The sequence below is a fragment of the Aulonocara stuartgranti genome (assembly GCF_965226115.1).
Source record: "Aulonocara stuartgranti genome assembly, chromosome: 6".
In the NCBI taxonomy this organism is placed as follows: Eukaryota; Metazoa; Chordata; class Actinopteri; order Cichliformes; family Cichlidae; genus Aulonocara; species Aulonocara stuartgranti.
In genome coordinates this window covers 10,989,567-11,009,997 of record NC_138944.1, presented here as the reverse complement: position 1 = coordinate 11,009,997, position 20,431 = coordinate 10,989,567, and the positions used below count along the sequence as shown (strand labels likewise).

The window sequence follows — 20,431 nt, the reverse complement described above, 5'->3', positions numbered from 1 at the left end:
AAAGAAGCATGGAGGGAACATACAAGCCCAGTGCGGTGGAGAAGAAACAGTCAAGGTCAGCGGGTTGTGAAAAACCTGGCTTGCCCCTACCATTGCCCAAAGAAGAACGTCTGATATGAGTCCTCACATACTTTGTCACTTTGTAAGGCTATGAACTTATAACTGATAGCTTCCTGTGATCCTGTGCTTAGAGATCATCATGTTTTGCAGCAGCAGTTTGTAAGTAAACTAAACACTATTTGTGCTGCAGCTTCTAATAGCCAGTGACAACAAAAGACTGATCAGACCTCTAAATTTATTCTATCATTTGTTTCACTGCACGAAGAGAAGAGAGAGGTTTGTGCATTGCAATGTAAACAAGTCACTCCCTTTTATTCCGCCACATGAGCAAGGAACATGAGTTAAATAACACTTTGTATTTGTACGCAGGTTAGTATTTTTTCTGTGCGGCCTGTTCTGTGTATTTATATATAAAAATGTATATTTTTACACGTTTTTTGCATTTATAAGAAATATTGATTTAAAAGATTGACTGTGATGCACTTTCATATAACTTAGGAAAAGCTCAACTTAATCTAAAACAAATCAAAATGCATGTTTCACAAGGTGTTATGTAAATAAACTGCAATGTGCACACCAAGTATTCCTGCTTGTTGCCCATCGTCTTGGAGCGTTGAAGCAGTTTTTAAAGTATTTATTTTATTCAAGTTCAGGTTATTCAGATCGTAAGTGAAATGGTCGCAAAATGTAAATACCCAGAATGCGTCAGTTTTTATTAAAGAATCTGATGGATAGCATGCCTTTTCCACACAAATCCCAGCAGGCAACAGGAAAAACATTTTTCATGCATTTTTCTTACTTTCTTCTTATTTATTTCAGCCATGCTGTCTTAATTCTAAGTAATTAACCATTTCACCAAGTATAAAATATACAAGCAATAAAATGTGTTTACATACTAAGAAAACAGCCAGTTTGTAAGAGTGTGGCAGTATTGTTTTTGTTATTGTAGAGAGACGGCCTTTAAAAAGTCCAAAACTACTTAAAATGGGAACATTGTTCTTTTTTTCATTACTTTGTGTTTGTATACACTGCAGCTTGTTATATTCATAAATACTAATGCACAAAATGTTCATCTGAAACTTATCCCCAAGTGCAACATTCACCATCATTTGAGTAACATTTGCTACAATTTACAGAGGTCAGCCTTTAAATAACACTACATTGTTGACTTTTATTTCATAATTTATATTTTCAGTAAAACCAAATGGGCTTGGGATTAAGAGTAACGGAGAGGCAGGGGAAATGCAGAGAGAAACCAAATGTATCAATTTAATTGGATTTTAAGTAACAAAAACTAGAATGTAACCAGCATTGTTTAAGCTTCAAATCTCTTCTTCAGTTCTGACACTTTGACTGGAGGTCGTTCTTCCTCTTCAGCTTCCTCCGTGCGGTTGTTTGTTTCTGATGTATTTGAGTCACATGGCATTTGTGCATTCTCCCTGTTTCTGAACACAGTGCAAGGTTTCCCAGGTTCAGTGAAGGCCTTAACCCTGGACTTTACCTGGAAGCTTTGGGTGGATCCTTGAGACTGAAAGCGTGCTGCAGCAGATAGCACTTTAGGAGGAGAGGGGGTCTGCTTCACCTCTTGCTCCAGTTTTTCTGTAGCTACTTCAATCTTTTTTTCTTGAACTGATGTAGGGTTAGGGTCAACAGCAGGAATCTGAGGCCCAGGAGAGACTGTAGTATCTGGAACGGCCTCCTTCCCTTGATTTTGCTCTTCTTCAACAGAGTTGGGATGTTTAGGATTTGGGTTTATAAGTTTGCTTAAAGATCCTCTTACCACCTCATTTTTCTCCAGTTGGCTCTCTTTTTCTTCTTCTCTTGCTTTTGGACTTTCATGTGTTTCTCTTTCCATCTCAGGTTCTGCAATTACCTCCTCTGTCTGATTTTGCTCATCCTCTTTGTTTTCTTTTAAGCCTTCATCGCTCTTGGCACATATTTCATTAACCGGGTCCTCCCATAAACTTACACCCTCTCCCGGATCTTGTTTCTCTATATTTTCCTCTAACTTTACTTCCTTAAACTTATTTTGATCATCAGTTTCCTCTGCTTGATTCCCATTTATTGCTCCTGTCACTTCTTCCTGTTTTTCTCCGTCCTGCCTCTGTCCATTTTTTGGCTCTTCTGTTTTGTTTTCTGACTGCATATTCATATTCTCCAACCCTTCCTCCTCTGGTACACTAGTGTCCATGCATGGCCAGTCAGTGTCTGCTGTCAGGTCTGATAACTCCTCTGTTGTTTCCAGATTCCAGCTGTGCAAGCTGCCACTGCCACTGATGGACAGAGACAAGCTCTCTTGGCTTGGATTGGTTGGAACACGCTGGAAAACACAGACAGATCAGAAATTGCATTCACTTGTGTGTGTGTTAGGGACACGTGTACCCGTTTTCTTACCCGTGTGATAAAGTCATGGCTGTCTGGCCCAAACAGATCCAGGCTGCGGGTGCCGTACAGCAGGCCACGGTCATGGGAGCTACGAGAGCTCAGTGTATCAAAGATCTCCCCAAGAAGATCCATCTCTTCTTCATCACACAGCAGTGCATCTTCCTCCTCCTCATCTTCTTCTTCTTCATCCTTCTGGAGCTCAGAGTCAGGCTCAGTCCTGGACCCAGACATAGCTCTGAAATGATAGCAACAAACAAAACGGTATGAACAAAAATTCTCCACTGTAAAGATACAGTATATTATCCAAATGATAATTAGTGCCCGATGCTCTTCTAACATATTCTTGGAGTTCTACACAGTTTTCTTTCCACATACTGTTTGATAAACTCTTCTCCGCAGTTTATTATTTAGGTCTTCAGAGAGTTGCTTAGATATGAAGGCTTGGTTTTGACTATGTGAATTGATGGATTGTCCATAAACCACATGTCTTTCTAAACCCTTCCTAACCTGTAAAATTGAATGTTAAACTTAGAGTTTTACAAACATCTAAAATGTAATTAAAACATACAATTCACATCAAAACACATGTGTGGATTGTAAAAGTCTGAATGTTAATGTAATAATATTTAGTTATTTATACACTTGTTTTTACTTGCAGAGTACAGCTTTAAGGACTTGATATTTCCATTTAGGGCTGGGCGATATGGCCTAAAATCCATATCACGGTATAATTTGAAGCATGTGTGGTAACGATATATATCGCGATATATTCTTTTCTTCTGTATAACGTATTTTACACACTATAAGGTTCACTTAAAATCCTTTAATTTTCTCAAAAATCGACAGTGTGCCTTATGTCAGAATTCTGGTTGTGCTTACTGACCGTGAACTGATTTTATGTAGTACACGGCGCGCAGAAATCTGTCAAAAACGTTTTAGTACGACTTTGGTAAGCTATGAAGGTGCACCGCTTGATGGATTGTTGGAGTATTACGGCTACCGTAGTCAGGAGCCTCGCGGAGTAATCTGGGCCCTACACTGCGGCATCACTGAGAGTTAAAAACTGTCTATATTCTTTCATCTTAAATCAAATGATCAGCTGCTGCTTTACCAGGTGTAACAATTAAGTTTAACATCCAGGCATCCATGAAAACAGAATGTATTAAATTTAACGGAGTTAGAAGTTAGCAGGACATTAGCTCGCTAGCTCCGACCTAAACATGATATGACATGTTCTGACTGAGAGATTTCTGGAGAAATTCAAACGTACAGCTCTGCTATCACTTCCAACATAAATGAAGACAGAAAACTAAACAGCAGTGATGTTTGTAGGTTTACTGAAGTCGGACTAGCTGGTATGTATGGTGGTATGGATGTGCTACGTGATCGCTAGCAAAACAGCTATGTTAGCATAACATTAGCACAGTGAAGCTGACGGATGGCCGCTAATGTTTTTCCACTCGATAAAAGTTAACGTGAGGGTTTCTGATGGTTAGGGACAAATGCAATTGCATGGCAGGATGATATAAACGGACCAAACTTCAGTCAGGAGAACAATTGAGATAATCCATGCACAATACGAGGTTAGTCATTAATATACTGCAACAACATTGGAATAGAGCAGCTGCGAGAGAATTCAGCAGTAATGAATCAATGGTAGGGAAGTGGAGGAAGCACAGTTTTTGGCTTTCCCCATATTCCAAAAGTGCTTTGTCTCTTTGCTATTACTGCCGCCAGGCATAATTTGCAGATGATGTTGTTTGCAGCGGCTGCAATGCTTTTGACCAAAACAGGCGCAGCTTGATGACACCATCAACATGCGCTATCGCGGTAGAGCGATATAGTCAAAATCTCTATCGTTGGCCAAATTTATATCATTTCTACCATATACCATTTATACCGCCCACCCCTATTTCCATTTTATTTATTTAAAGTCAAAAAATTGGCAAAAGGGAAGGAGTCTGAATCCTGTTTGATCTGGTTTTATCCGTTTTTGTTTTAAACCCTAATCTGAAAAGCAGTTGGTGAATGGTACATTCACTCTATTACTTTGTGTTCCTGTCATGTTCTCCTTAAACCTCTCACTGTCTCAGTGGTGTCCAAAAATGGTGTGTGTTTCATAAATAACTGGGAAACATTCTGGAGAAATCCTGGTCTTGTGTGGAGAACTCCATCCCATCCGTCTCTCCTAGACTTTTCAAAAGTAGACTGGGAGGCAGAGCTTTCAGCTATCCCTCTTCTACAGAACCAGCTCCCAGTTTGGAGACAGCACACAGATTATTTATTAGGCTGCTGGGGGACATCCTGTGATACACTGAGCGTTTCTTTTTTACTCACTTTTTTTTTTTTTAAATTACTCCTTTATAAACAGGACTACTGTATTTAATCATTGGTAATTATTGCACTCTGTCTTTTTCTCTCATAGTGTTTCTTTTATGCTGCCCCTACCTGACTTCCTGGGAGGTTTCTTCCTGTTAAAAGGGAGTTTTTCTTTCCCACTATTGCCATTTGGCAAGGAGCTGTGTGTTTGCTGGGGTTTCTTATTAATATTGTAGATTCTTTACCTTACAATATAAAGTGCCAAGAGACAACTGTTGTTGTGAATTTGCACTACATAAATTGAACTGAACAAGTACAGCTACATTTAGTACAGCTAGGCAGTTAATACAATGCTGGCTTAAGCTGTAACAGCCTCAGTGTATTCTAAAACACTCTGTAGATGAGTGAATATATTTCATCACAGCTTACCCATCCCATGTATCTTCACTGTCTTTCATGATGTCCTTGTCTCTAGGAGTCTTAGATTTATGAGCAGGTCGACGGGGACGTGACTGACATGATGGAACAACAAAGCAAAGGTTTGGTAATACAATTTTTCCACAAGAAAACCATTCAGATGTTATAAGAATAATATAAAACAATACAGAAGCAAATGAGGTCACAGGGTTATATTTATATTATATCTTGACTGGCCACTTTATTAGGTTCACCTTGCTAGTACTGGGTTAGACTCCTTTTTGCTTTCATAACTTCAACAAGGTGCTGTAAACATTCCTCAGAGAATTTGGTCTGTATTGACATGATAATATCCTGCAGTTACTGCAGATCTGTTGGCTGCACACAAGTGCTGGAAATCCATCTCACTACATCCCTGAGATCCTCTATTGGATTGAGATCTGGTGACTGTGCAGGCAATTTTAGCCTGAACTGTTGAAAAAAGGCAGGATGGATCCATGCTTCATGGTGTTTATGCGCAATTCTGACCTTACCATCCAAATGTTGCAGTAGAAATGAAGACTCATCAGATTAGTCAAGGCCTTTCCAATCATCTCTTTCCCAATTTTGGTGAGTCTGTAAATTGTAGCCTCAGTTTCCTGTTCTTAACTGACAGGAATAATACCGTGTGGTCATGTTCTGCTGTAAGATTTTTTTTTAAATCTGCTTTAATGTTTAATGTATTGTTATTTCAGACATGCTTTTCTGCATACCTTGGGTGTAATAAAAGGTTATTTGAATAATGGCTGCCCTCCTCTCAGCTTTAAGCAATGTGGCGATGTGACAACAACAAGCAATTTTTACGTGGAGCATTGTGACTCTCTAAATATTTTCTCTTTGTCAGACCATTAAAACTGGACAGACAGCTGTGTGGTTTCTGAAACACTGGGGTGCCCATCTGACACCAATCTACGCCATCTATAAAGCCACTTAAACCATCTTCCTCTTCTATTCTCATCCTGGGTTTAAACTTCAGCTGGTCATCTTGATCACTTTTACATGCCTAAATGCAATGAGGTGTACCTAATAAAGCCAGTGAGTGTAGATATCTAGATTTTAAAAGAGTGATTTTATTTATTTATTTATTTATTTTTTTCAGATGTGGGTTTGGTGCATGAGATTAAATTGTGGTATCTCACCCTCCCGAAGTGCTGTGTGATTGGTAGGCGGTTCTGCAGGCAGTCAGATTGGGCACGGCGGTGTGATACCGATCCACCTCTCTGAAGGGTGTGCTCTTCATCATTAACCTGCATCAAACACAAAACAAAAGTTTATTAAAAACACAGTATAATTTTTATCCATCAAAGCATTTGCCCACATGAACATGCGCTCACCTTATGTATCAGCAGGTTTTTCAGACCTGACTTGGCAAGAACTTTGGCCTAGAAGAGATAAGCAGATAAACAGATTAGTAGCAGACCTACAGCAGCGCAACATAATCATAGTATTAGTTCAGAATAATAATTTAAAAAAAAAAACACCTCAACACTGTACTCACTCTCATGTTTGCTTTGGACTTCATGTTGAGGATGAGAGCACCTCCTCCTTTCTGTCAAAAGTACAAATGCAAGAATTTTTGCCAAGATGATGCCAAATGCATTAGTGTTTCTTTGAAGATTAAGTGAACTTACCTTTAAATTACCAACTAACTGTTGATAGGATTTACCTCTTCCTACATAAAGAAATAATTTCATAAGCAAGCAATGAAAAAAATGGACATACACATACACATGCACAACCACACAGGTAAAGATACAGATACACACCTGCTGTGGATTCACACTTTATAATCTCCTCCTCAAAGAGATCATCTGGTTCATTTTTATTATTCAGAATATCCAGACGAGCATCGATGAACTGAAAAAACGAACAAATATACAGCATCAATAAAACAGCTCACTCATTTATAGTGACATGAAGATGCTTGGCCTGACTTCACGCCAAATTCAAAATCTTTTTTGTTAATTATGTAAAAAATAATGATTATTATTATTTTTAAAAAATAGTAATCTGTTTAGCATAACACAATCTATCAAATTACACATCTCTATCAATGGCTGTTATACAATCACCTCGAACATTTTCTAAATCTCTGTCCAACCACTGCTCAGCTACTATTACAATTGCATTAAGTGTACAGCAGAGGGCAGTGTTTACCTGTTTGAAGCACTGCAAATGAACAGCACTCTGAAGAAACTGCTTCATACTTGGAGATTTGTGATCTGAAAACAGGTTTTCGCAGAAACATATTTCTCCTTCCTGCAATAAGCAACACATAGAGACGGCCATGAACAACAAAAGAAGAATTACTCCTAAAAATAAATACTGATATAACAGATGTGCAGAGCTGCAGAATACTTAGAGAATTTAAATTAAACATGTTGGGAAATGTGGAAATAAAAGTGCCTAAATTGATTTTCTAAATACATATATAAATACCGATATGTATTTCATGTATGACAGACCTCATTAGGCTGCAGTGCATCCCTGTAGCCTCCAAAGAGCAGAGCCTGAGCCTTCAGGAAGGCCTGAGAAACACCACATCCAGGTGACACCGCTTGGCGCTTCAAACACATCTTCAATCCGGACATCTGGACACATACAGCATCTGTATTTATATCTGTAATATGTTTATTAATATATATGCGCTCAGGGGCTTAAAAACTATTTGAGCAACTCGACAATCTTGCATGGTGTAAATTTTGTTCTTTTAGCACAGTTTCTGGGCCCAGTATGTCCCTGCTCAGAGATAAAACTTTGTGATTTTCCAGTACCCAAGGCAGTCTAAAAAGCACTGATTGGTCCAACTGTAATGTATACTGTGAATTAAATGTATTTAAACCATAACTAGTAAACTATGTTTATTAGTGGTCTTATTTGTCTCATGTTCTTCACATGTAAACACTATTTCAAATGTGTTAAGAGGACTCTTGTTTCCTTTTTATAGGTTTTGAGCCTAGTTGTCATCATAACACCTGTCCCCTAAGTAGCATCATTATATTCTATTGTCATTTTTACCACTAAAAGGGAGGTGAAATCAAGAGAATATGCTGGGGAATTGTCCAAACCTGCCCGTCCTTACTTTAGTACATAACGTGAGTTAGTTCGCTTCAGAAATGTTTAAAATAGTTGGATGGGATATCAAACGTGTGCAATTATATCTATCTCTCGCTGTGCTTTGATACCAGTTTCCCATAAAAAAATTGACAGTGATGTTTCCTGCTTTATTCGCTTGCTTATTACAGTTCACCATTGTGAACAGTGTTGTCGGCCACTGAGTCCCCCCCAAAAAATATAACCGCTGACATGAAAGCCTAATTTCTGCTATTCAGTACTGAAGAAATTTCAACTTACAAAATTATGCTAAATTGTAAAATGCTTAGCTATGTCCCTAATGAAACCTCAGTAACTTTGTGAAAAACATAAAAGTTTCTGTTTTTCACTTTTTCAGATTTTGGTATAGAAATTTCAGTTTTTAAGATTACAGCTTAAAACAAAAATGTCTGGGCAATAAGCTACCAGAACTTTTAATGTGATTTTATTTCTTTCACTTTAAGTCTGAAGAGTCGTGCTGACAGATTTCCTTTTTTTTCTTCATCGTGGAAAAACAAAGTTAAATATGTAATTGACACTGACAGAAAGGGGAGTTTCATTGATCTAGCTCGCTTAAGATCAAAGTAGGCTATATGCGGTCCACCATGTAAAATGAGTTTGACACCCCTGAAATAGTCCAGTGTTTGATTTCAGCCAGGATGCTGCCTGATTGTCAGATTTTGTAGCAGGCAAATCAAGTTTACCAGACAGTCATCTAAGCTATTCTCACATGGGTCCAGTTGAAGATTATGAATGTTGAAGATCAAAGTAGCGTGTAGGGCTGCAGTGAATGGGCGAAAATAGTTAGTGAAATCACACTTTCCTGCTTAAAATAAAAAAGTGTGGAAACAAAAGAAGCAGCTTATGCATCATCACACAAACTAAGACTATTTATTACCACATCTGAAGGTATCCTTTTATGGTCATCAAAAGGGGTTTCCAGGGTGTTAGTATCCACATTCAGAATAACAACTTCCTCCAACCCACGACTCCTCACCCTCTGTCAGACAGACAGTAACAGATTAGGCTTCAATATCTCAAGACAAATCTGACAGATTTGGAGGATTTGAGTTTAGCAGTGGCTTTATATTGAAGTATAAGGTCAGCAGTTTACCTCAGATAGACTGCTGTGGACTCCTATCAGGTAAGGCATGGGTGCACTGTGACCATTAAAAAACAAATATCAATTAAACAGCTGTGGGCAGGAAGGCAGATTTGTAGATAGATAGGTAGGCAGTTAAACACGTAAACAGACAAATCTCACCAGCAGTAGTCCAGTAAGTGCGGTGGCAGGACAGGTATGAAGATGTGTTGCCAGTACATGGGGTATAACACAGCACTGAGTGCATGCACACAGGATGTCAGCTAAACGCACAAAATGGAGAAAAGCTTTAGCACACAAATCTTCCTGTGTGGTTTGACACATGCCAAAAATAGTGGTCAAGGTATGACTACAAAACTATAGATTCAAACATGTTCTAGCTGCTCTACGTCTGACTTCCAGTTACATGGATTCAGCAGATACTAGTGTTGCTACTGACTTTAATGGCAGCTGACCAAACATAGTTGTACAATCATAAAGGGAAAGCACAGCCCCTCTCCATCCTAAGCTTTAACATATCAGAACATTAAACATAACCTGATGAACATCAACAAGCAACATGACCTGCCATTATTTATTTACAACAAACTAAGCTTAAACGTAGAAGCATTGTGTGAAAAACTACGTATGTTGTTAAATTAAGGGTTAAGTAGCCTGCAGATGTTGCTTCATCATCAACAAAATCAGAAGTTTGGGCAGTTTGTTGGAGTGGAGTATTTAAGTGTGTATTAATACAATGCCAAAAAACATAAGACATCATCAATGATCATAGTGAGGCAGCTATTACTGCCCATGAGCTTGGGGAGACTTATGTGGCCATTTCCAAACAATTTGACATCCATTACTCAACAATGAGACACGAGAAATGAAAAATATTATTCACAAGTGGAAAACACTTAAGACTTCCCGTGAGTTAAAGAAAATTTACTCCATGATAAGACGATGCTACAATCCCAACAACTGGTCTAAGACTTTACACGCCTCAGGTAACATGTTATGTTAAGTTCATGGCAGAACAATTTGAAGTATGGCTTGTTTGGAAGGGTTGCCAGGACAATGCCTCGCCTCTGTAAAAAGAACATGACGGCATGAGTGCAAAACTGCACCTAAACAAACCACAAGACTTCTGAAACAATGTCCTTTGGACAGAGTAGACATAACTGGAGATGTTTGGCCACAACACTGCATACCAACCCAAACACAAACACATTATAGCAACTATCAAGCACAGAGATAAAATTGATGATTAGAGCTTTTTTGCAGCTGCAGGGCATGGGAACTTTGCGGTCACTGAGAGGACAAAATTAGCCAAAACTGGGTTATGGAACCGAACAACAGTACATGCGCAGTAGAATGGATAAAAAATAAAAGAGTGAAGGTGTTGTCATGGCCCAATCAAACTCCAGCACAAATTTTAATTAACTGAAGCAATGTTGTATAGAAGTCTGGGCCAAAACTCCTCCACAATCATGTGAGAGACTGACAAAGTCATACATAAAATAATTCCTTCAAGTTATTGCTGACAAAAGTGGTTAAACAATCTCTTGAATCACTGAGTATAGTTCGTTTTTCACACACGCTGCTTCTGCATTTTGGCATTTAATATCCTCTTGAGATCCGACCTACTCATCATGTCCTCTGTAGTGGACAAAAACAGTTCAACTGAAAGATACTTTTGTTTCCTCGGTTCTCTGGAGGATATGGCATGTGTTTTTGTTCGTCTGAGCTGGTAATTATATCATTTTAAGACCTGATAAGGCCTAGTTACTTTTCATTATGCTTGATGTGTGAAAATTAATTCATGTTAGTCATGTACCATGGATGGATGGGTTAGGGGGATGGGAGTTCTCTTTTATACCACAAAGTTGATGTAAATACATTTAAAGTAAAGCAATGGATAAAAGAGAATTGTGTAATTTACAGTGCTGAGTTTGCTGGCAAAGATGAGGATGCGTCTCTCAAACAGCATACTGGCATACAGCTGAAGCAGGTTCCCCACGTCTACTGCCACAATCAACTCGGTCAAGTTCCTCTGGTGTATAAAACAAGAAACAGATAGAAATATTAGCTTGAAGTGGGGAAAGGCGTGTTCACATAATCCATCACTGCTTGTTGAAATTTAAAATTTAGCCTTAAATTTTTAACCTAACCATGCTTACGTTTTCAGGTATGGAAGGGAGACTTCTGGGGTCTGGAGCGATGAAGTATGGAACCTGCCAAAACATATGAAATAAAACATTGCTCATACTTTATCAACACTATCAGTAATCCTTGAGATAATATCTCTGAAATTTTTGGGAAGTGTTTTTGCATTTAGCAACACGGTTTAGTATGCTGATTAGTATCTTCCACATCATATATGCACACATCAAAGGTTATAGACATATAATTTAGTATTTCATTCCAAAATTCCCTCTACAGCAATCAATTACACATGCACACACAGTTATGTGAGCTAAAAAATAATCACTGACTGTATATAAAAGATGGATGTAGCTTCATGGTCTTAAAAATGAAGCCAGTGGGGGGAGGGTGGGGGCAGCGGACAATGGCACATCTGGCTGCAAAATGAAATCATTTATGTAGGATTCTTTTTGAAAGTCATTCTGTTACTTACTCAATGCATGACCTCAGAGAACATGTTTCTAATAGGTTTGTGGCCACAATCACCAGTTTCACATCATCTTTAATAGTTTTAGGTTTAGTTGCATTTTGTATTTGTCAGGAACTTTGCACAAACTTACTGACCTCACATGCCATTACCATATTTAGTTACTACCTATGTTCCACTTGCAGTCCCTAGGCAAGTAAACAATATTTAACAGGCTATAAGATACAAGTATATGTCTGAGATGCACGATACAAGCAATATAATCAAGTATACACAGCAAGCCTTAAAACTCTCCTCCCCCAACCCAACCACCCATAAAGCAGGCACATACAGCACTGATTAAGCATATAAATGCAAATACATATCTGAGGCTGATACAAAGCATCATAATCAAATATAAATCCTAAAGTCACCTAGGAATCCAATATAATAATAAAAATAATCAGCATATGGTTTGGCATTTGGCTAGTATTTGACAAGACACTATTTTACAAGCGTGGAGATTCTCATAGGGTGTTGTTGAAAAACTAGGACACTGATGAAAAATGATTAGCCTGAAGTTTCACAACAGAAGTCAACAAACCAATGGTTTGTTGGTTTGCGACAGCACGGTGTTTTTGTCCATCCTTTATATACAGCCTCTGACTCAACTCAAATCTTGAAATCCTTCATGAGATTTAAACTTAATTTTGTTGCTCTTTAAGATTAGCATTTTTCTGCAAAAGCAATGTATTTAAATTGACTTAACTCAACTAACATTTAGAACTACATAAAAAAATGCTACTAATGTAACACCTGCTTTTTCCATTGTAATCATAAGAGTTTCCCCATCAACCAGGACTGAAACTTTCTAAATATATTCTCCATTGCAAATGCAAAGGAATTGCACAAGGTGAGTAAATGTGTTTTTCAGGTAACCAATTTATTTTGGAATGAAACTCAAAAAAGCACAAACATTCATAAAATAAAACCTGTTACAGCTTTCGGCCACACAGAGGCATTTCTTATAAGACAAAACAGTTGTTGGGGTCAGTAACATAATGGCATGTTTATGGCTTTTGGATTAATAAACAAATTGTTCCAAAGGCTATAAGGAATGCCAGATATTAGTGCATGTTGTGCATGCTTTGGTTTAAACACAAGGTTTTAGTCTGCAGCTGTAGCCACCAAGCACAGACAACTGTAGTTTTCCAGCAGGAGTTAGTCTGTATCTACAAAGCTGTGATTCCAGACCACATGAACTCCTGTGGGACTCACCCCCTTTTGTCTCTCTGAGTGTCCAACAGGATGGGACACTTCTGTGCTGACCAAAACCTGCTCTCCCTCAGAAAAAAACAACAACACACTAACCACTGACAGAAAACAGCAGTATAGTTTTGTGTGACTCCAAGTTCTTGTTGGCTAATTAGAGACTTACCATCTGCAGGGTGACGGATCCAGCAGCCAGTGGAAGGGGCTGGTTGTAGAGTGATGCCAAAAGAACTTTCATTTCACTGGTCTGTTGAAGAGATGAAGTGGTCATGTTAAGCATACTGAAATAGATGCTACATGGACACAGATGGACGAAGCCTCTTGCTTGGAAATGTGAAGCTAATGTAGAACTGCTTTAAACCTGCATTCTTTTATTTGATACAGAATTATTCAAGAATCCTGTGAGAGTCGAATACAATACAGCAAGTATATTTGCTACGTGTAACTATGTTGTAGTTGACAAGTTACTACCATAAGAGTATTCACTGTCCTTGGTTTCTCAGTCAAATCCTTGTGTAGGAAAATGGAAATGGACAAAACGCTCAGCTATTAGTCTCAATATACGATCTTACAAACCAACAAATGCTTTGTCCATCTTTTATTAACAGTTTAACTGCGGTTAAGAGACAAGTGGGAGAAGATAAATATTACACATGAGAATCTTACCTGCCCTTTTGAGAGATAGTCAGCCAAGTTGTTGAGTAGTTTGTAAAACACTTCAAACCATGGAAGATAGCTGTAATAACATTGATAAAAATAACACAACCACAACACTTTTTAACAACGGTATCCTGAAAATGAAAGTAATGCAAATAGAATTGGTGTTAAAATATTTTTAACACATGTTGAAATGTACCTTAGAATGCAAAGGCAGGTATGTGTGCTGTTGGTGAGACGGCAAAAGCCAAAGCGTTGACATCCCTCAAGGTCAGTTAGAACAAAAGTAAAGTGCTGCACAGCCACCCCATCTCTCACTCTGAGTAGACAAATGTAGAGAGAAGACAACATATGAAACACAAATGATACAGAAATGCAGTCTGAAGTAAACCAACAAGTTTATTCTACTCACCTTTGTATATCATACGGGAAGCAGAACCTGGGCAATGTTTGACAGGACTCCTAGAAAGTGGGAAACAATTTTGAAACAGGACAAATAATCTAGATGCATACTGTGATCTCTGTCAGGGTGCATAGCAGAAAGTAATCTAACTACAGCTTGGCCACACAAGTGGAGCACTTTAATTCATTAAATTTCAATTTGGAAGTGCTTTTGTTGTTGTAAAGATTTAAAAAAAATAATTGTGGGGCATGAACCTTTTTTGTGCTTGTTTTCAGGCCTGAGTGGGGGAGGGGGGCATGCCATCGAAGTTTAGAGTAAGTTAACAAGCACATACAATGTTATGTTATGATATGATTTTAAGGTGTTCCCCTATTGTAGATGAGAATGTCAGTAAGCTGATGTTTCAGGAATTTAACTGAAACAAGAAGTAAAGCTTCATATTGAACAACTTAAAACACTGGTTCTCACTTTGTGTAAAAAAAAAACCCACAAACAAAACAAAGGCTATTTTTTTTTTTATTTAAAGCATAAATATTATTACGTTTGTTCACAAGGGCAGGAAAACACAAGCTACCTCATCATTGAAGTCTTCTGGAAACTGAAACAGCAGTCCAGGATCTGTAACATTAAAATAAGTGAGTGGACAAATACTAATGCTAATTCTACATTTAAAATGTATTTAGAAGTTATTTTGTAGCAGCCTTTTAAAAGTTTAGAAAATAACTATGATGAAAATAAAGAAAATAATGAGGTAAAAGTAGTGGCAAATGATTCCAAATGTATAAATATAATGCTTTTTAAACATTATTTAGCATTTAAGGTCTTCTGCACATGCTCAGCTGCTCAGTCAGAGGGATCACTACACCATCTTTCTATGTAGTTCATGTTTGACTACACAGGCTGTGTGGGTTTTTTTGATCACATGACAGGAAGCATGAACAATTCTCAGTGCAAGCAGAAACACCTTTATAAAGACTAGCGGTGACGTTTTAATGATTTTATAATACATAAATAAAAAACATCATCTTTTATTTTTGAAGCCAAGTGCTTGAAATTCAAATCGGTGCTGTGTGTCATGTAGGAAAATGACAAAAGGTAGGTTTATACAGTTACAGAAAATAATGGAAGAGCAATTTTAATCAACTTGTCCAGTGCTGACAAATCACTCTGCGTAGCTAAGTTGCTCTGCAACAGATGATAAACCACAGAGGCCTCACCTTTGTCTCTGGCTACAGGGCAAGTTGCTTCAAAGAACCAGTAGAAGGTTCGCTCAGGGTTTTGTCTGACAGGAAAGAGATTTAAGAGCAATGACACAAATTTATTCTTAAAACCCATTAACCACCAAATATAGTCATATACATGTTGAGACAGTGCTTCGAATTGACACCACGTCTAGCATAAATTTTCTCAAAACGAAGAAGATTCTGAGCATAAACAAAAATAAACCAGGTGTAATGTTGAGAACAAATCAACAGCCAAGTAATACAAACGAGTCATATGTGTGAACGAAAGAGGAACTTTTCTCTTTGCTGTGAACAAGAACAAATTTACCGTGAAGCATATGGCAACAGATAGAAGGCGACAGAACTGCTACAGGAAACTTCCTGTGCAGTTGCGAGAGGAAGTAATAGAAACCGCAAGAACAGACTGACGGGCATACTGATGGTGATGGAAGTCGACACACAAAAATGACATAATTACTTACTTCAGTCTGGAGCCCATACTGTCCAAATGCGACTGTGTCCATGTGTGGCATCCAAGAGGAGAGAGGTCTTCAGCAGGTGTACTAGTTGACAACCATACCTCTGATGTAACAGTGACAGAGACTGCAACAGTAACAGCAGCCTGCTCAATCAGCACTGGAATGACAGAACACTTCCTGATCTATGTCAGTATGTGTGGTTTTCGTGTGTGAATGACGTCTGCTATAAGACCACCTATCAAAATTCAGGCCATTTATAGACACTTGGCTTAAAATTCCTTTATCTTTTAATGTTTTTTGTTCTTCATGCATTTTAAATGCAAATTTGACTTTTAACAAAAACCACATATTCACATTAGCAGCTGCAAAAGTAAAGAACTTACAAAAAACTTTGGGAAATTTGCATATTTAAGTTTTTAAAATGGATAAGTCTTTACTTTAACATTAGAACAGTTGCCAGGAACCTGTTGATAAATCACTCTGTATTAAACCTTTCCCCGAGTGCCAACGTAATGGCAGCCTTTACTGAGGAACTGAAAGGTGCTGGTTTCACTTTAGTATAAATCATATAGCCGACATAGAAAGCTAAATATGTTTCTTGATACTGCTCACATAAGCAGGAATTAGAACTGAACACCATAACAAAATACTGAAGTAGTGAGGCGACAATAACACATGCACATCCTGCTCAGACAAGAACCACACTCACAAATGTCATACTGCCTCCTTGTGTTGCTGCAGCCACACTGCCTAAATCTGTTGTAGGGCTCCATTTTGATTTACTTCCTGTGACATTGAGGCTGAAAGTTAAAATCAAGTTCTTTCTCTTCCAGACTGAAGTATTATTTTAATAATAGTGTATCAGAGTGAACTTGTGTGAATGTGTGTGTGTGTGTGAATGGGTGGATGACTGGGTGTGTAAAGCGCTTTGGGGTCCTTAGGGACTATGTAAAGCGCTATACAAATACAGGCCATTTACCAACTTCAAATGTGAGAGAAAAAAGTAAATACACAAATGGATATTTTTCCCACAAATGTATTTTAATCAATGTCAAATTACACAAGTCATAATATTTGAATGAAGTGAATGTGTTCCAGGTATGCAATTGTTTAACCGATGATAATTAACAAACACTAAGCAAAACAAACCCTCCAAAATAAAAACAATTTAACAAATAACCCACAAGCACACATCTGTGTTAGCTACCTCTAAAAGAGCACTGTGTTTACATGTTTAAAGTGTGAGTCCTACTCTGGCAGGAAAGGGGGACAGGGGTCAAGAGATATGAGGAGAAGAGGCAGACAGAAACGGGAAGAACTAAGAAAATACAGGAACAAGAAAACTGGGAAAGGACAGTGCTCTAGGAAAAGAAAAAGAGAGCAGAGTAGGACCGGAATGAGCGGATGGATGGTTGGATGGAGTCATGAGTGCAGATGAGAAACAATGAGTGACTTCAGCCTTAGGCCACCTCCTCCTCTCCCTCCTCCTCAAACTCTCCCTCCTCGGCTGTAGCATCCTGGTACTGCTGGTACTCGGACACCAAGTCGTTCATGTTGCTCTCCGCTTCAGTGAACTCCATCTCATCCATACCCTCGCCAGTGTACCAGTGGAGGAAGGCCTTGCGGCGGAACATGGCCGTGAACTGCTCAGAGATGCGTTTGAACAGCTCCTGGATAGCAGTGCTGTTGCCGATAAAGGTCGCGGCCATCTTGAGGCCACGGGGCGGGATGTCGCACACGGCTGTCTTGACGTTGTTGGGGATCCACTCCACGAAGTAGCTGCTGTTTTTATTCTGCACATTCAGCATCTGCTCATCCACCTCCTTCATGGACATGCGCCCTCGGAACACAGCGGCCACGGTGAGGTAGCGGCCGTGGCGTGGGTCGCAGGCGGCCATCATGTTCTTGGCATCGAACATCTGCTGAGTGAGTTCGGGCACAGAGAGGGCTCTGTACTGCTGGCTACCCCTGCTGGTGAGGGGAGCAAAGCCGGGCATGAAGAAGTGCAGACGAGGGAAGGGAACCATGTTGACAGCCAGCTTGCGGAGGTCAGCGTTGAGCTGACCGGGGAAACGAAGGCAAGTCGTGACCCCACTCATGGTGGCGGAGACCAGGTGGTTAAGGTCTCCGTAAGTGGGAGTGGTGAGCTTGAGGGTGCGGAAGCAGATGTCATACAGGGCCTCGTTGTCAATGCAGTAAGTCTCGTCTGTGTTTTCAACCAGCTGGTGGACAGACAGTGTGGCGTTGTAGGGCTCCACCACTGTGTCTGACACCTGGAGACAGAAAAGGCAAAGATCAGGAAAACCAAAGGGAGACAAACGGATGCCAGCAAAGATGGTTTGCATAATCACTCTACCTTAGGAGAGGGCACCACACTGAAGGTGTTCATGATACGATCTGGATACTCCTCACGGATCTTGCTGATTAGCAGAGTTCCCATACCAGAGCCAGTACCGCCACCCAGAGAGTGTGTGAGCTGGAAGCCCTGAAGGCAGTCGCAGCTCTCAGCCTCCTTCCTCACCACATCCAGAACAGAGTCCACCAGCTCGGCTCCCTCCGTGTAGTGGCCCTTCGCCCAGTTATTACCCGCTCCACTCTGACCTGGAAGGAACAAGTTCATTGTGATCGGCTGAGCTAGGGTTTGTTTGTCTAGAAGTATATTTAGCTATCAAAATGTCAAAGTTTGTTATTTAAACTGTTTACTTGTCAAAGCCAGTACTTCAGCTATCATTATATTCTGTATAATCAATAAGGCATGTAATTATGTGTGTTTTTGTGTGTGTCTGTGTGGTTTATCCCATACCAAAGACAAAGTTGTCTGGCCTGAAGATCTGTCCGAAAGGCCCAGAGCGGACAGAGTCCATAGTGCCTGGTTCCAGATCTACTAAGATGGCCCTCGGCACATATTTTCCACCTGCAATACAAAGTCACGTGTTAAAAATGGTCAAATATAGACCATTCGAAAGCAAAGATCGACACATACAGTGAATAGCTGCCTTTCAAAAGTTCCAACCTGAAGCTTCATTGTAGTAGACGTTGATTCTATCCAGCTGCAGGTCACTGTCTCCGTGGTAGGTTCCTGTTGGGTCGATGCCATGCTCATCACTGATCACCTCCCAGAACTGCAGACAGGTCGATTAGAGACAGACAAGCCAGAGAGCAGTTAAATGCGTGCTGTGGCAGTGTCGAGACATTCAAATGCCGACAGCTAAATTCAACGCTATTTATATCCTGCTGTACTTGTTAAACCATAGAAGCTCAACCACGTGATTAATTGCTTAGAAGATTGACAACAAATTTAATCAAAGGGCAAATATTAAAGAGTAAATATTTCCTAAGGTGTGACGTGTGCTGCTTTTGCTCTGTTCTGATGGTATTTGGGAATAATGAATTGAAAAATTAGAAAAAAAAAAATCAGAATTAAAATCATTATCCTTGTTAGTATTTTTATCAATCCAACCTCAGAATCTTGTGTAATAGATTTCTCAAGCCATCTTACATCTTTGGTTCACAGACACCTTTAAAGGACAGGTTTAAAAGATGGGTAATACAATATCAGCCTAAAGCGCTACTTATTATTATAATTAAATATGATTGCATATGTGGAAAAAAAAATTGCACGGCAGCACGTCTGCCGGTGTTCCTGTCAATTCGCTGTCTGAGCCACACCCCTCTCAGTGTGTCCCCCCCCAAACACACACACACACACACGATTGCTGTCAGTTCATTCATTAAATTCCCGAATAATGATTTGTCAGCCTAAATCAATATATTCTCACACACAGATAAGCTTCATCCAGCATGCTGTGTTACACCGATAACACCCCGTGGTCCCCGTTTATGTGCTGTCGTTCATTTAAAAGTGCATCAAGTGACAATAATGGGGACGTCTCGACTTGCCACCGCCCATCCTGAGGGATGCTTTTGTACGCTTATTCAAGACTTTCCACCCCACTATGTTGACCTATTTAGTATTTCCTGTGAGCAGCATGACCTCTTGCTTGGATACACGTCAGCAGCAGCAAGGATAAACTTGTGTTTCGTTACATAAAACCGACTACAGTTAACAGGTAGACGACATGCCAACAAGGATCCGTTTGTTTTTCTCACCTTGGCTCCAATCTGGTTCCCGCACTGCCCGGCCTGCAGGTGCACAATCTCACGCATTTTGTCGCTGCGGTGTGGGGTGTCTCACAGAGAGCTGCTGCTGGAGAAACAGGGGGAAGCTTGCGGTGGGCTCCGGATTTGCAATTGAACAGTCCTGGCCCTCCAGGATCAGTCGGCAGTCTGGCTGAATGGCGGAGGAGCTGTGGCTGCGGTTTAAGCTCCTCGTCCCCTCCCTCCGTCCGCGGCTGCGCCGTTCCTCCCGGTGCTGCAGCATGACGTCATCTC

At 39.7% G+C, this 20,431-nt stretch overlaps 2 protein-coding genes across 3 annotated transcripts; both read right to left on the bottom strand.

Moving 5' to 3' along the window:
* Positions 1–641: 641 nt before the first annotated feature.
* dennd1c (DENN domain containing 1C) lies at positions 642–16,151 on the bottom strand. Of its 2 annotated transcripts, XM_082536997.1 has the most exons (23): positions 16,043–16,151; positions 15,555–15,619; positions 14,912–14,955; positions 14,347–14,396; positions 14,134–14,253; positions 13,944–14,013; positions 13,444–13,524; positions 13,284–13,349; positions 11,575–11,628; positions 11,337–11,447; positions 9,578–9,678; positions 9,428–9,473; positions 9,212–9,313; positions 7,686–7,811; positions 7,378–7,479; positions 6,987–7,077; positions 6,852–6,892; positions 6,719–6,769; positions 6,555–6,602; positions 6,360–6,467; positions 5,194–5,276; positions 2,455–2,680; positions 642–2,380 (listed from the first exon to the last, which is right to left on the bottom strand). In XM_082536997.1, exons 1-23 carry the CDS (start codon positions 16,057–16,059, stop codon positions 1,376–1,378), a joined length of 2,808 nt encoding a protein of 935 aa, XP_082393123.1. In that variant the 5' UTR covers positions 16,060–16,151; the 3' UTR covers positions 642–1,375. The 2 variants fall into 2 exon arrangements, with proteins under 2 accessions (XP_082393123.1, XP_082393124.1); XM_082536998.1 differs by lacking the exon at positions 13,284–13,349.
* On the bottom strand, positions 16,043–20,400 carry LOC309708729 (tubulin beta-4B chain-like). The gene is made up of 5 exons (XM_082537002.1): positions 20,150–20,400; positions 19,053–19,161; positions 18,843–18,953; positions 18,396–18,640; positions 16,043–18,312 (listed from the first exon to the last, which is right to left on the bottom strand). The coding sequence occupies exons 1-5, from the start codon at positions 20,204–20,206 to the stop codon at positions 17,500–17,502; spliced, it is 1,335 nt and encodes a 444-aa protein (XP_082393128.1). The 5' UTR covers positions 20,207–20,400; the 3' UTR covers positions 16,043–17,499.
* Between the last annotated feature and the right edge of the window lie 31 nt (positions 20,401–20,431).